The sequence below is a fragment of the Malaclemys terrapin genome, chromosome 3 (genome assembly GCF_027887155.1).
Source record: "Malaclemys terrapin pileata isolate rMalTer1 chromosome 3, rMalTer1.hap1, whole genome shotgun sequence".
Taxonomy (NCBI): Eukaryota; Metazoa; Chordata; order Testudines; family Emydidae; genus Malaclemys; species Malaclemys terrapin.
The window spans coordinates 80,899,792-80,912,157 of NC_071507.1; the positions used below are offsets into that span (position 1 = coordinate 80,899,792).

The window sequence follows — 12,366 nt, forward strand, 5'->3', positions numbered from 1 at the left end:
ATGGCCCTTGCATAATCTCTTAAATATCCACCTATGGGTGCCTGTCCAAAGCCTTTCTTGTATGCAGTGTTGTAGTAGCTATGTTGGTCCCAGAATATTAGAGAGACAGGGTGGGTCAGGTAATATTTTTTATTGGTGAACTTTTGTTGGTGAAAGAGTAAAGTTTTTGAGCTTACACAGAGCTCTTGTTCAGGTCTGGGAAAGGTATTCAGTGTCTTAGCTAAGTAGAAGGTGGAAGTGATGGTTTAGCATAAGTAGCTAATGTACATTTTGAGGGACCATTCAAGGTGAAGTGTTCCATTATCGCCACTCCAGTCATAGAGTGGAAGGGGGGAAGAAAAAAAGCTGTGCAGGGGATTAAGTGGATTACAGGTGGTTGTAATAAATCCAGTGACTCTGTTCAGTCTGTGAATTTTAGTATCTAACAAAGTTATCAATTTAAGATGCCAGGCTTGTCTTTTGAAGGTATTGAAACTTTGACAGGATTCAGAAATTATTCTGAATATTTTATTTTGAACATTTTTATCACACAAGCTATGAAAATAATACTAATTGGTTATACGTAAAATCAGAAAATGTATCTACATCAGGGAAATTTATGCTTTAAAAGTGCCTTTTGGTTTATATAAGCTTTGAAATATATTCTCACACTCATATTAAATAGGAATTTTGTTGAAATTGTCATATTGGAATCTCATACTTTTTCTAATTTACATAAAGTTAAGGCTCCTGTTGATTTTCCCCCCTGCACATCTAGCATTATGAAAAGAACAACACGGAGGGAGGAGTTGGTGGGGTGAGATGAGATACATAAATGTGTTACAATCCTTCTGCATCATTGCAAGTTCAGCAGTGATTCCTAGATCATAAGTCCAGAAGTGACCATTTTGATCGTATAGTCTGACATCCTGTATAACACAGGCCATAGGACTTCATGATATCAGATTCGGGTAGTTGTTCATTGTCCTATTTCTTGTTCTTGAAGTCTGAAAGTATTCTTCACAAATTGCTAATTAATAAGAATGATAGATCAGTGTTGGGAATAGTACTTCATTATTTAACGCTCTGAGATCATTTGTTTATATACCTGTTGTGATGGGAAAATGGGAATTGCCATACCAGATCACACTAGTTTGTCTAGTCCACTAGTCTATCTCTGGCAGTAGACAATAAAAGATGCTTCAGAGAAGAAGGTAAAAGAAACCATACAGTGGGCAATTATAGGGTTTTGTGAAACTTCTTTGGAAATGGCTGTGATGCAATAGCAGCAAAAAGAGGGGAAGCCAGTGACAAAAAAGTCCTCTTGTGAGCAAAACTAAAACAGCAGCTTTGCTTCGTGACAGTTTAAAAATATTTTGGTATTAACCTTATTTAATCAACACTCTCCTGAAAATTGCAATGCGGGATCTGTCTTGTATATTGTACAGATAAGTATCTTTAGGCTATAGAGGGTCCTGTGGCACCTTTAAGACTAAGACTGTTAGTCTTAAAGGTGCCACAGGACCCTCTGTTGCTTTTTACAGATTCAGACTAACACGGCTCTCCCTCTGATACTATCTTTAGGCTGTGTACTCTGTTTAGGTAATGTATGTTGAAGCAGACGAGAATTGAAAGTTTTCAGTACTGACTTTTGCTTTTATAACCCCCAAAGATGTTGGGGTTTTTTTTGTTTGTTTTGTTTGAGGTCAAGGCATCCTGGGAGGAACTATTGATTTTTATCAGGTACAGAACTGTTTACAGAACCTTGTGCCACTTGCTGGTCATTAGCAAACATGCAGAAAGCTACAGGCACCATGATCATGTGACCTACCTGAAGGTTAACTAAAGTAAATGTAAGAAGTGAGACAATGTGTTGACTTTTTCAGTGTGAAAGCAATAAAATAAACAAGTTAGTGTTTCTTACTAAAACTATAGACACTGAAACATCCTCAAACTTGCTGCTTTTTACAGGATGTTTAAGATTATAACTTTAATCTCTTTCCCACTTCGTTTCTGCTTGGAAAATTCCATTGTTTCTCTTTTAAATGCTTTCCAGTTAGGATCAAACTAAGTAAAAACCAAAAAAATCTCCCCAAACAAAAGCCGCACCTTCTTTCTTTATATAGCTGATAGTATAAGGCGTGTTTAGACACCAGTTTAAATAATTTGTGACTTGTAATATTGAACAATATTTGTTTCTTTCTGTCAGATTTAGAGAGGTAGCAGGAGCCTTAGAAGCTGCACTTTCAGATAGCCTAGAAGAGGCACCAGGTAAACTTCCTTTACTAAAACTTGTAGTTTTTATCACGTAAATAAAACTTTTTCCAGGTAGTGATGGTGATTGTCTGTTAGAGTAATCAGTCACACAAAGCTTTAGATCTTAAAATAATGTCTGTCTTTTTACTGGTAAGTCAATTAAGAGGGCTAGACCAACTCATTACTACAAATAGCAATACCTGGTTTATACAAATGAGATGAGGGATCTAAATTACTATAGGGCTCCTAGAAGATGCAATTAAAAATTATGCCATGCTATTGGAACACACATCTTGCTTTCATAACTGTAGTGTCCTGAATAGGAGAGGAAGAAATGACCATTTCTAAGCAGCAAATGCACTTATTACTCTCAGTGATATTGGCATCAACTCTAGGAGTCATTTGTCTGCTACACTGGCCAGAAATTAGGCAGTAGCAATGAATTCATATCTATTGAGTGAATTAGGAGGCTGGAACAGTGAATTTATAATCAATTGAGTGAATTAGGAGGCAGAACATATTAAATGAGAATGGAGGAAAAGGACTGGTGCTCTGGTAAGAGCCAGGAGAGAAACGTACAGTGCCTTTAAAAGAAACATTAAAGGCAGTGAAAGTGGTTTGTTGTTTTTTTTTAAATGGAGTTAGTCTCTATAATCTGTATGAAACAAACTTTCTAAGCATAGGGCTAAAGATTATGAAAAAACAGGACAGCAGAGTTGGAGGTATGGGGCACATTGCTTTTGTTTCTAGGATTTATGCATTAATCTTAGAAACTAAATGAAAAGTATTTACTGATTGAGAGCTAAGTACGGTTCATTTGCAAACTGTATAATTCTGTTGCCACAACTACTTTAAAAGTTTTCATGTAATTATAGCTGTTACTTATTGAACTTAACACTCCTTTAGTACCAAACGGTGATAACAGCTGCCGTTTATTGCGTTGTGTTGTCAGGACATAGAACAGTTGCTGCTCTGATTGGCAACTTTCATGCACTCGGTCAACTTAGTAACTTTTTTAATGTACCTTGTGAAACCTGATAAGATAACATTGCATAAATGTGCAACACAAAGGTGATATAAGAATCTTGCCCTTAGTTCAACTACATTGTCTCTGTATTTACTGATTATCCACCTGATAGGAGAACTAAAACTAGTTCTGAAAATGTTAACGAACACTTGATCCAGGGGAAAGTAGTTCTGATATTAAAAATTTGGCTTTAAACAATTTTGGTAAATTATCTTGGTGGTGATGAAAATAATTTTGAAGTGATTTTTAAAGTTCAAAGTATTTTGCTTTAAAAAAAAGTAATAACAGTAAAAGTACAGTTCCATAAGCTTTGAAAAATAAGATTTTCAAAATAAGATCTTAAATCATGATTAGTAAATAACCATTGTTCCCTAATTATTTTTTTAGCTGGAAGCTCATATTGCCTTTTGGCCACTCACCTGGTATGGGTGAGTCTTCTGAAGTGTTGGTCAGATCAGATGTTTTTACCCTTATTAGCACACCGCCTTTGGAAATTTACACTGCAAATTTTAGCACGCTACTCTGTGTTCGTTAATGAGGTAAGACAATTACATGCTTATGCCATTGATACTTATTGATGGCATATACATACCAATGAAAAGTGTTCAGTTTAAATCTCTAACTTCTAATATATTAGTACCTTTTAGACTAAGAAATGTGTATCAAGTGCAGTTGAAATAGAGCCTTAAAACTAAAAAAGATATTGCAAGAAATTTTGTTAATGGTTATTGTCAGAAACTCTCTTGAAACAGTACTGATATGAAAAAGTGCTATAGAGAGACAATCCACTCACAGAGTTGTCTCCTCTGTTGTCATTATAATGGGACTGATACTCGTGCTTCAATTCTTCTATGTTGTAAATGAAAAATGGCAGTGTTGTTGACAGTGTCACTATACTGCTGGGAAAATCAGCCAGTGCAACCCCTAATGTTCACAGGAGTAACATTTTTAGGAGTGTGAAAATTGCAACATCCTTTGTGAAATGAAAAAGCATAGTCAAGTTCTTCTCCCAATCTCTGCAATCTAAACCAGACACAGTGGTTTGACTGTCATCACCTCATTTTATGGACGTTGGCCCAAAGAACAGATTCTGTTACATAGATCTCTTTAAAGATATATTGATTTTTACACACCAGGGTTCTGAGATGATGCTGTACAATCTTAGATATTCTGAGGTCTTTTGTTAATATTAAAAACAAACAAACAAAAACCTATGTAAGTCAAGTATAACAGGGCAGAAGAAAAACTTAGATGCTTATAACGTCTGCAAATGTTGTACTGTGTTGGGAAAAAATTGCAAAAGACTTTATACACTACATTTGTGAGCTCAGCTGAAACTATTTTCTCAAAGACTGATGTTCATTTCTCACTTGGCTACTACAGCTTTTGCTCAGGCCCATCTCCAATGAAAGTACAAAGGACAACAAAAAATCTGTGGCAACCGGTAGCAAGGAATCCTCTGTAAACCCAAATCCCAGTGAGGACCAGGGAAATGGTGCTTCTCCAGAAACACAGCGTTTACCTTCTATATCCAATACTCAGTTGGTGTATGTTGCTGCAGATCTGGATAGACTTAAGGAGCAGGTTAGTAGATGCTACTATACATACGAGAATATTTTCATTGACCACATGTCAATACTGTTTCGCATATTGCTCATAACATCTTAAATATTTACCAGTGCTGAAACTAGCACAGTTAAAGTATGGGAGGTATCACAAGCAACAAAGCTTTAGGGAGGCTGTGTTGTTTTTATTCAGATATGGTTGGTTACAGAGGTACCCGTTCAAGTACAGGTAATTAAGGAGTCTAGTTTTTCAGTGAAATGAATTTTTCAGCAGCTGTTGCACTGACTGCTGAAACCAGATTTTTCTGTTCACTTTTGGCACCAGCTAGCACTGCCCCAGTCTTGCACTTCTCCTTGAGTGAATGATGAACAGCAAGGACCTGGTGTCCAGGGGCACAGTGCGAAATCAGGCTTCATGTTTTGAGCTATTTCTGGTTTAAACAAATATTTACTGTTTTTAACCTTTGAGCCTCAGCAAGATTTTACTGGTAACAATGAGTTTAAAGCATAATTATAAATCTCACAGGTGGCTTGTGTTGTACAGATCTGCTTGGAGGGGCTCCTGAGCTTTTGATTAAACTGAACTTCCTAAAACCTTTGAAGGAGCAAGCTTGTTATCTGAGTAATACTGTGTTTCGTTAATTCTAAATGTTTTGCCATGAAAGACCATGGTGGGTGGGGGGAGGACACCAAATGCTTAATGCCGTTTTCTCGCATATGTCATGTGTTCTGGTCGTCTTGATTCCCATCTAATAGTCAGTAAAAATATACCCAGTATTTAAACATAACAGTCTCTCCTTTTAACGCATGGGAGATTTTCAGACCTTGAGAGAATAGACCCATATATGTTCATAACAATGGTTGTATGCATATCTGTTTTTGTTCAGCTTCCTGAACTCTTGGAAATTATCAGACCAAAACTTGAAATGATTGGCTTCAAGAATATGTCCTGTATCACAGGTAAAGCTGGGAGTTTGATTTTAGACAATTTGGGAAACAAAGGGAAAACATTATGTAAATGTATATTTTTGTAATGTTTATAAGTAAGAGTTTTTAAAAAATATATACCATTTGACAGTTCTTTAAAATCTAATATGGACTAGAACAGTTAATTAGAAATAGTCCTAAATGGGAGCTTCAGAGCTGGAAAAAATTCTACTGAACTTTGGGAGAGTTTGTATCTGAACCTGCACTTTGTGACTCTGCCTCATCTCTACTATTACCAACACTAGAAGGCAATTAATATGATGATCGTCTCCCCCACCCCCTTTTTTTTTCTGGCTGTGAAATGGACTTTTAGTAGATATCGCCTAAGCTGTGTAATGTTAAATATAGGATTTGATTGCAGGAATAATACAGAAATGTCTTTGTTACAGTACAACTTGATCTAGGATATGTATGGAGTGGGGATGGGAAGGGTTGCACAAGTTTGCGTATGTTTGGGGCTTGGGCAGTGTAGCTTAGTTTCAACTTCAACATTTGTAATTCAACAGGAGCCTTGGAAGACTCTCAGGCTTCTTTATCAGCCTCCATGCCTACCTTGAATAATAAAATTATTCAGGATTTGAGTGAGTCCTGCTTCAGTTATCTGAAAAGCGCTCTAGAAGTACCAAGACACTATAGAAGAACCAATAAGGTCAGTGCTGATCTCATGTGAAGAGAAGTGCTCTCATAAAAGGCTTATAGGTTTCTACCACACCTACCTATAACTACTTGCAAATACCCCTACTTTGTGACTGCTTAATTCCTGCCACCATTTCATTCTTGCCACACTCAAGAGAACTTTAATATGATGTTTAAGTAAAATATCACACTTGGCTCTTGAAGTGTGACAATAGTTGCTAAAACCTGCTGTCACCCTTACGTGTCCTAGAGAATAATTGGTTTCAAGTGGCAAGTGCCCCTGAGGCAAAACAGCACTGCAGCTGTTGGCACCATTGTCAGGGTAGATTGGAAACAATATGGAAACTGATCTGCCCTCTCATCCTTAGATTTGGTCCTGTTCTCCACAGTCCCCTCACCTGTCTCGTCCTAAGTCCCAGTTGTAAGCACAATGGCTAGGTATGATTGTATCTGTTTTGTGGACAAATAGAGAGCTTTAGTAACTGATTCTGTCAAGCCTGTTCATTTCATGAATTTATTTTCTTTTGGGTGGGGGGAAGCCTTGATTTAAATCGATTTTAATCAACTTTTCCATTTGTACTTCAGTTAATTTCTAAAGAAAGGTGTGTTCTCATTGGTTGATATAACCATTAAAACATAAGAATGGCCATACTGGGTTAGACCAAAGGTCCATCTAGCCCAGTATCCTGTCTTCTGACAGTGGCTAATGCAGGTGCTTCAGAAGGAATGAACAGAACAGGCAATCATCAAGTGATCCATCCCCTGTTGCCCATTCCCAACTTCTGTCAAACAGAGGCTAGGGACACCATCCCTGTCCATCCTGGCTAATAGCCAGTGATGGACCTATCCTCCATGAATGTATTTAGTTCTTTTTGGAACCCTGTTAGTGTCTTGGCCTTCACAACATCCTCTGTTGAGTTACTACTGATTCACTATATTTGGTACATCTTTTTGCTACCTAGGATGGCACTCTATATCTATGTACATTTATTTAAGCATTTATATAGCTGCTTATTTTCAGATTTTTTTAATTGTACATTTTTAGTATGTTAGAAGATGGTGAATCATATATTGCTTATTTTCTAGATAATTCAGTTTTTGCTCATGATTTCTGTCAAGCTGCATTAGGATGGTCACTGGAATTTAATTAAACATAAAACAACATACAATGTATTTTTATTAAAACGTTTATGTAAAATGTTATGGATACATGAACTTCTTAACAAAATGTTTCATGTACAGGTAAGTGATTTATTAAATAGAGGGGTTAACTATAATCAATGAATTACATTGATTATTTCAGGTCAGCCTGGGAAAAATTTTGAATATGCCTAACTGAAAATGAATGGAGCATGAATTCCTACTCACTCTTGAAAATGAGACAATCTCTTAAGTTACTTAATTGCCCTTCAGACTTTTAAAACTAGTAGATCTCATCCCCTCCCTCCTCATTTTTATTCATAGACTGAAAGGGAGAGGCAAGTTTTCCTGCTTTTTCAACTCCCAATTGATTTTTCAACTTTGAATGAATTAGCACAAATGAAGAAAATATTTTTTGTGTGCCTTCAGAAGCAGCTATTCTTGTCAATAGCTGGTTTAGCATTTCCAGGTGCTTAACTAGTGACTTTCCCCAGTTTAGTGATGTGATTTTTTTTAAATTGAGAACTGAGCCACTCAGAGCTCAGGTAAGGAGAAGCTATAAAACAGGTCTATGAGACCTCAGGTGGGCTCAGTGAATGGTCCTAATGATACTTGTTGGTGTCTCCTTGAGTCAGAGGCCTAGTCTCAATGCCGGTGATTATTTTGGCCAGTCTCTTGCATCCAGAAGCATAGCCCCTTGGTCCCCAACAGGATCAAGCCTTTAAAACATTATGTGGCCTGTTGTCATATTTCTAACGCTTGACCTCAAAAGTTAGATATTTTCCCCATGATTCTGTCTTTATATAGAAAAGCAACCTTTAACTTAAAGCTGTTGCTAAAGGCACATGGATTCAGCATACCTATTTTTTATTTCAGCATTTTAAGAGATGATGATAATTTTAGATAAGGTTTTCTTTTTAAAAATCTGATTTAAATAAAAAAATCTTATTTTTTTTTAAATCAATTATTTTTATCCATCTTGCTAGCGGGAGACTCAGGAGACTTGGTTTCATTTCCTGTGTGACTTTGGGCAAAACATTTAGTCTGTCTCAGTTGCCTCTCTGAAAAATGAGGGTTTGCCAGAGGTGGTGTAAGGATAATACACTAAAAAGTGTAAGGCACTCAGATGCTATGGTAGTGGGGGCCATATAAGTATCTAAGACTAGGGCTGGCTGGTCAAGGAGAGTAGGACTGGGATGAGGAGCCAGGGGTAGGGAAGAGACAGGACTGGGCCAGGTTGGGGGCATGGGGCAGAAGGGGTCAAGCCTGGGGAAACTCACAAAATTCTGTGCCCATTAGAGCACACTCCCCTCCAGAGCCTGGAATGGAACCACAATTCCTGAGTATCACCATTTGCCCACACCAAATATCTGTGAAATCCCCTGGCATCGTCTCTCATCCCCCTTTAGTCTGGTCCAGATAGAGGATGACGATCTACTACCGCTACCTGTCACTCCGTTAGCTCAAGTGGCAGAGGTCTGTGGTCTGGATCTAAGGTCGATCCATGTACATGTCAATATGATGCCACATGAGGGAATTTATTTAAATGGCTACTTCCTGATCTCGGGGCAGATTAATGTGGTGTTTCCAAAGACACGTAGTGGAACAGATACCTTGGCCACTGAGGGAAAACAAGTGTTCTGGTAGGGTTGCAAATGTGTAGCAATTTCTGGGCAATTCCTGAGTCAGAAGATTGCAGAAGTTGCAGAGTACACCGTCCCGTGGGGATTGCTGAGTACAAGCTGATTTGCCTCAATATGCAAATTGTGGGATATACATACAACTGCCTAAGTGACTCCTGACTCCTGCCAGTTACATCTTTTCCTGTTCGCAAAACTAGGAGATTCAATGGCTAAAACTCTGTTAGGGCAAAGTGAGGGTTGCTTGGTGATATGTCGTTCCCTTGCAGAATGCTGAGTTGAGCAAAACTCAAACTTCTAAAAACTAGGAAATGCAGAGTTAAGGTTGCCCATGAAGTCTCAACTCTACCCTCTTTCAGCAGTGCCCCAGTACTCCCCATTAACACACGTTTATTCTGCCACCCCACTGTTGCTGAAATGAACACACACTTCATCTCCCTTTACCAGCTATTCACTCTCACCCACAGGAATCTGTCTAATGCTATTAAAGGACAAAAAGGGGAGGGGAGGGAAAGGTTGCCTATGCCACTTTCCCTCTGTTCTCCTAGAGCTGATTTTCAGGAGTTTGAGTTTGGCTCACAGCGTTCTGCAAGGAGATGACATATGCCCAAGCAGCATTAACATAATTTTTGCCATTGACTTTGTGTTTCACATGTGTGGTATATTTGACATTGGAATTCTTAATAACAAGATATTTATCTGCTCTGTTCTCCACCTTGTTTCCTACATGATTTACCAGGAGGTGCCAACTAAAGCATCACCTTACGTTGACAGTGCTCTTAAACCTTTCTACCGACTGCAGAATGAGTACAAGGATATGTTGAAGCAACCCAGGATTCATCAATGGTTGGAAAGTGCCCTATCTGAAAGCACACAAAAGTAAGTGAAAAGATGATAGAACCATACAGAACAATCTCAGTGTTTGCCAAAACTGTTACATTAACTCACCGGTCAGTTTTTTATTATTTGCAAAAACAAAGTAGGAATGTATTCCATTATTAGCAAGGTATGTTCATAGGGAGGTAGTGTGGTCTTGTGTAGACCACATGCAGGACTGGGAGTCGGGAGACCCAAATACTGTTCACACCTCTGCTACTGACAAACAGTGTGACCTTGGGTGACGTACTTAACCTCTGCTGTACTTTCCCCCTCTTTAAAATGCATGTAATAGGTTACCCAACTTTTTAAAAAGCTTTTGAGATCTATGAATCAGGTGCTCTGTATAAGAGTTGAGTATTTTTATTGTTTCAGTAATTACTCATAGTTGAAAAGGCATTTAAGTATTGGATACTTCAAAGTGTTTGAAATCTAGAAATTACACGTATTTTGTGGGTGGGTAGAAAGACTGCTGGATAGTAAAGAGACATGTCTTGTCTTTAACACTGAGCTCTTTCCTCCAAACCTGCCCCTATAAATATCCTGATGAGTGTGTGTCGCATTCTTCAGAAGAATACCATATTGTTTTGCATTTTTCTTGGATCAAATGGCGATTTGCCCAAAATCCCTACTAATGCAGGAACTTAATTCTCCATTAACGCTCTCTTTACTCAGGTATTATGAAACTGTATCAGATGTTTTGAGCTCTGTAAAGAAAATGGAAGAGAGCCTGAAAAGACTCAAACAGGCCAGAAAAACTGTAATTCCAAACCATGTTAGTTCAAACGGGGGCATGAGTGATGATAACAAAATCAGACTACAGTTGGCCCTGGATGTTGAGTACTTGGGAGACCAGGTAAGTTGGAAGAGAAAAGTCTACTTATTAAAGGGTTATCACTAGCTATTTCTTGTGGACCTGTCTTAGTTGTTTACCGTTTTGTTCAGGTCTGCTAGAAAAGCATGCAAATGCTTGTATTAGTCTGACTTCCATTAAAGCTTATCTCTTAAGCGTAAAGCAATTCTCAATTATCACAAATAAAAACTAAAATAATATATTACACTTTTCCGCTTTATTCATTTAATTATATGGGTTGGGAAGAAGTCTTGTGTTTCTTTGTTCAAATTCAATTCAGTAATCTTCAGAACTTTCTGTTGTGAGAAAGAAGCTTAAGAAGAGAAATAAGCCTCTTGTATGGTCAGAGTCTAGAGCCGGAGCAAGGATTTCCTTAATTCTAATTTTGGCTCTGACCCATCAACTCTTGTGGCCCTGAGAACATTTAACACCCTCTGCCTTGGTTTCCTCATGTGTTGCCAATCTTTCTTGAATTACTACATGAGGAGTAGTTAATCTTTTTGAAGGGCTGTGAAAATGCCAGCAAAGCAGTAACTATTACAATGCTTAAACTTGATTCCCTTTTGAAATATCATAATGCCAAATATAAAACAAAAGCTTTCTGCAGCTCCCATTGGCCGGGAACGGCGAACCGCGGCCACTGGGAACTGCGGGCGGCCGTGCCTGTGGACGGTCAATGTAAACCAACTGTCTCGCGGCCACCAGAGGATTACCCTGACGGGCCACAGGTTGCCCACCACTGCTCTAAAGTTTTTACATTGTTTTGGTTTTGAGTGCAGATATGTAACAAAAAATAAAATCTACGTTTGTAAGTTACGCTTTCACGATAAAAAGATTGCACTACAGAACTTGTATGAGGTGAATTGAAAAATACTATTTCTTTATAATTTTTATAGTGCAAATATTTGTAATAAAAAAATAAAGTGAACACTGTACACTTTGTGTTCTGTGTTGCAATAGAAATCAATATATTTGAAAATGTAGAAAAACATCCAAAATATTTAATAAATTTCAATTGGTATTCTGTTTGACAGTGATTAATCGTGATTAATTTTTTTGAGTTAATTGGGTGAGTTAACTGCGATTAGTCGACAGCCCTAGTTACTGCAGTATCATCAGTTTTCACTCTGCCTCTCAGCACAAGCTGAATTCAATTAGGAGTGTTCAGTTCATGCACACAGAGCATGTTTTAAATCAGATCCTCTATAATGATTGAGAAGATCCATTTGAAAATGTATCTATTGTTACAGTAGAACAAAATAAACACCTTCGAATTATTTCAGTAGTTTATTTAAGTAATAGTTTCTCATCACACAAGGCACACTTGTCAAAATATGTCCTCAGAGAGCTAATTCTCATAAGTAGTAAGTTTGCTAGATAAACTTTATGGTGATCATTAGCAACAGG

General features: G+C 37.8%; 1 protein-coding gene across 3 annotated transcripts in view; it reads left to right on the forward strand.

The window, feature by feature from the left end:
* Nucleotides 1–12,366, forward strand: part of COG2 (component of oligomeric golgi complex 2) — a 50,079-nt gene that overhangs the window by 30,813 nt on the left and 6,900 nt on the right. For all 3 annotated transcript variants that reach the window (XM_054021778.1, XM_054021780.1, XM_054021779.1), the window contains 7 exons: nt 2,189–2,250; nt 3,650–3,801; nt 4,646–4,846; nt 5,715–5,787; nt 6,321–6,463; nt 9,970–10,109; nt 10,782–10,962. In XM_054021778.1, the coding sequence (XP_053877753.1) occupies nt 2,189–2,250; nt 3,650–3,801; nt 4,646–4,846; nt 5,715–5,787; nt 6,321–6,463; nt 9,970–10,109; nt 10,782–10,962 (952 nt within the window). The remainder of the gene's footprint in view (nt 1–2,188; nt 2,251–3,649; nt 3,802–4,645; nt 4,847–5,714; nt 5,788–6,320; nt 6,464–9,969; nt 10,110–10,781; nt 10,963–12,366) is intronic.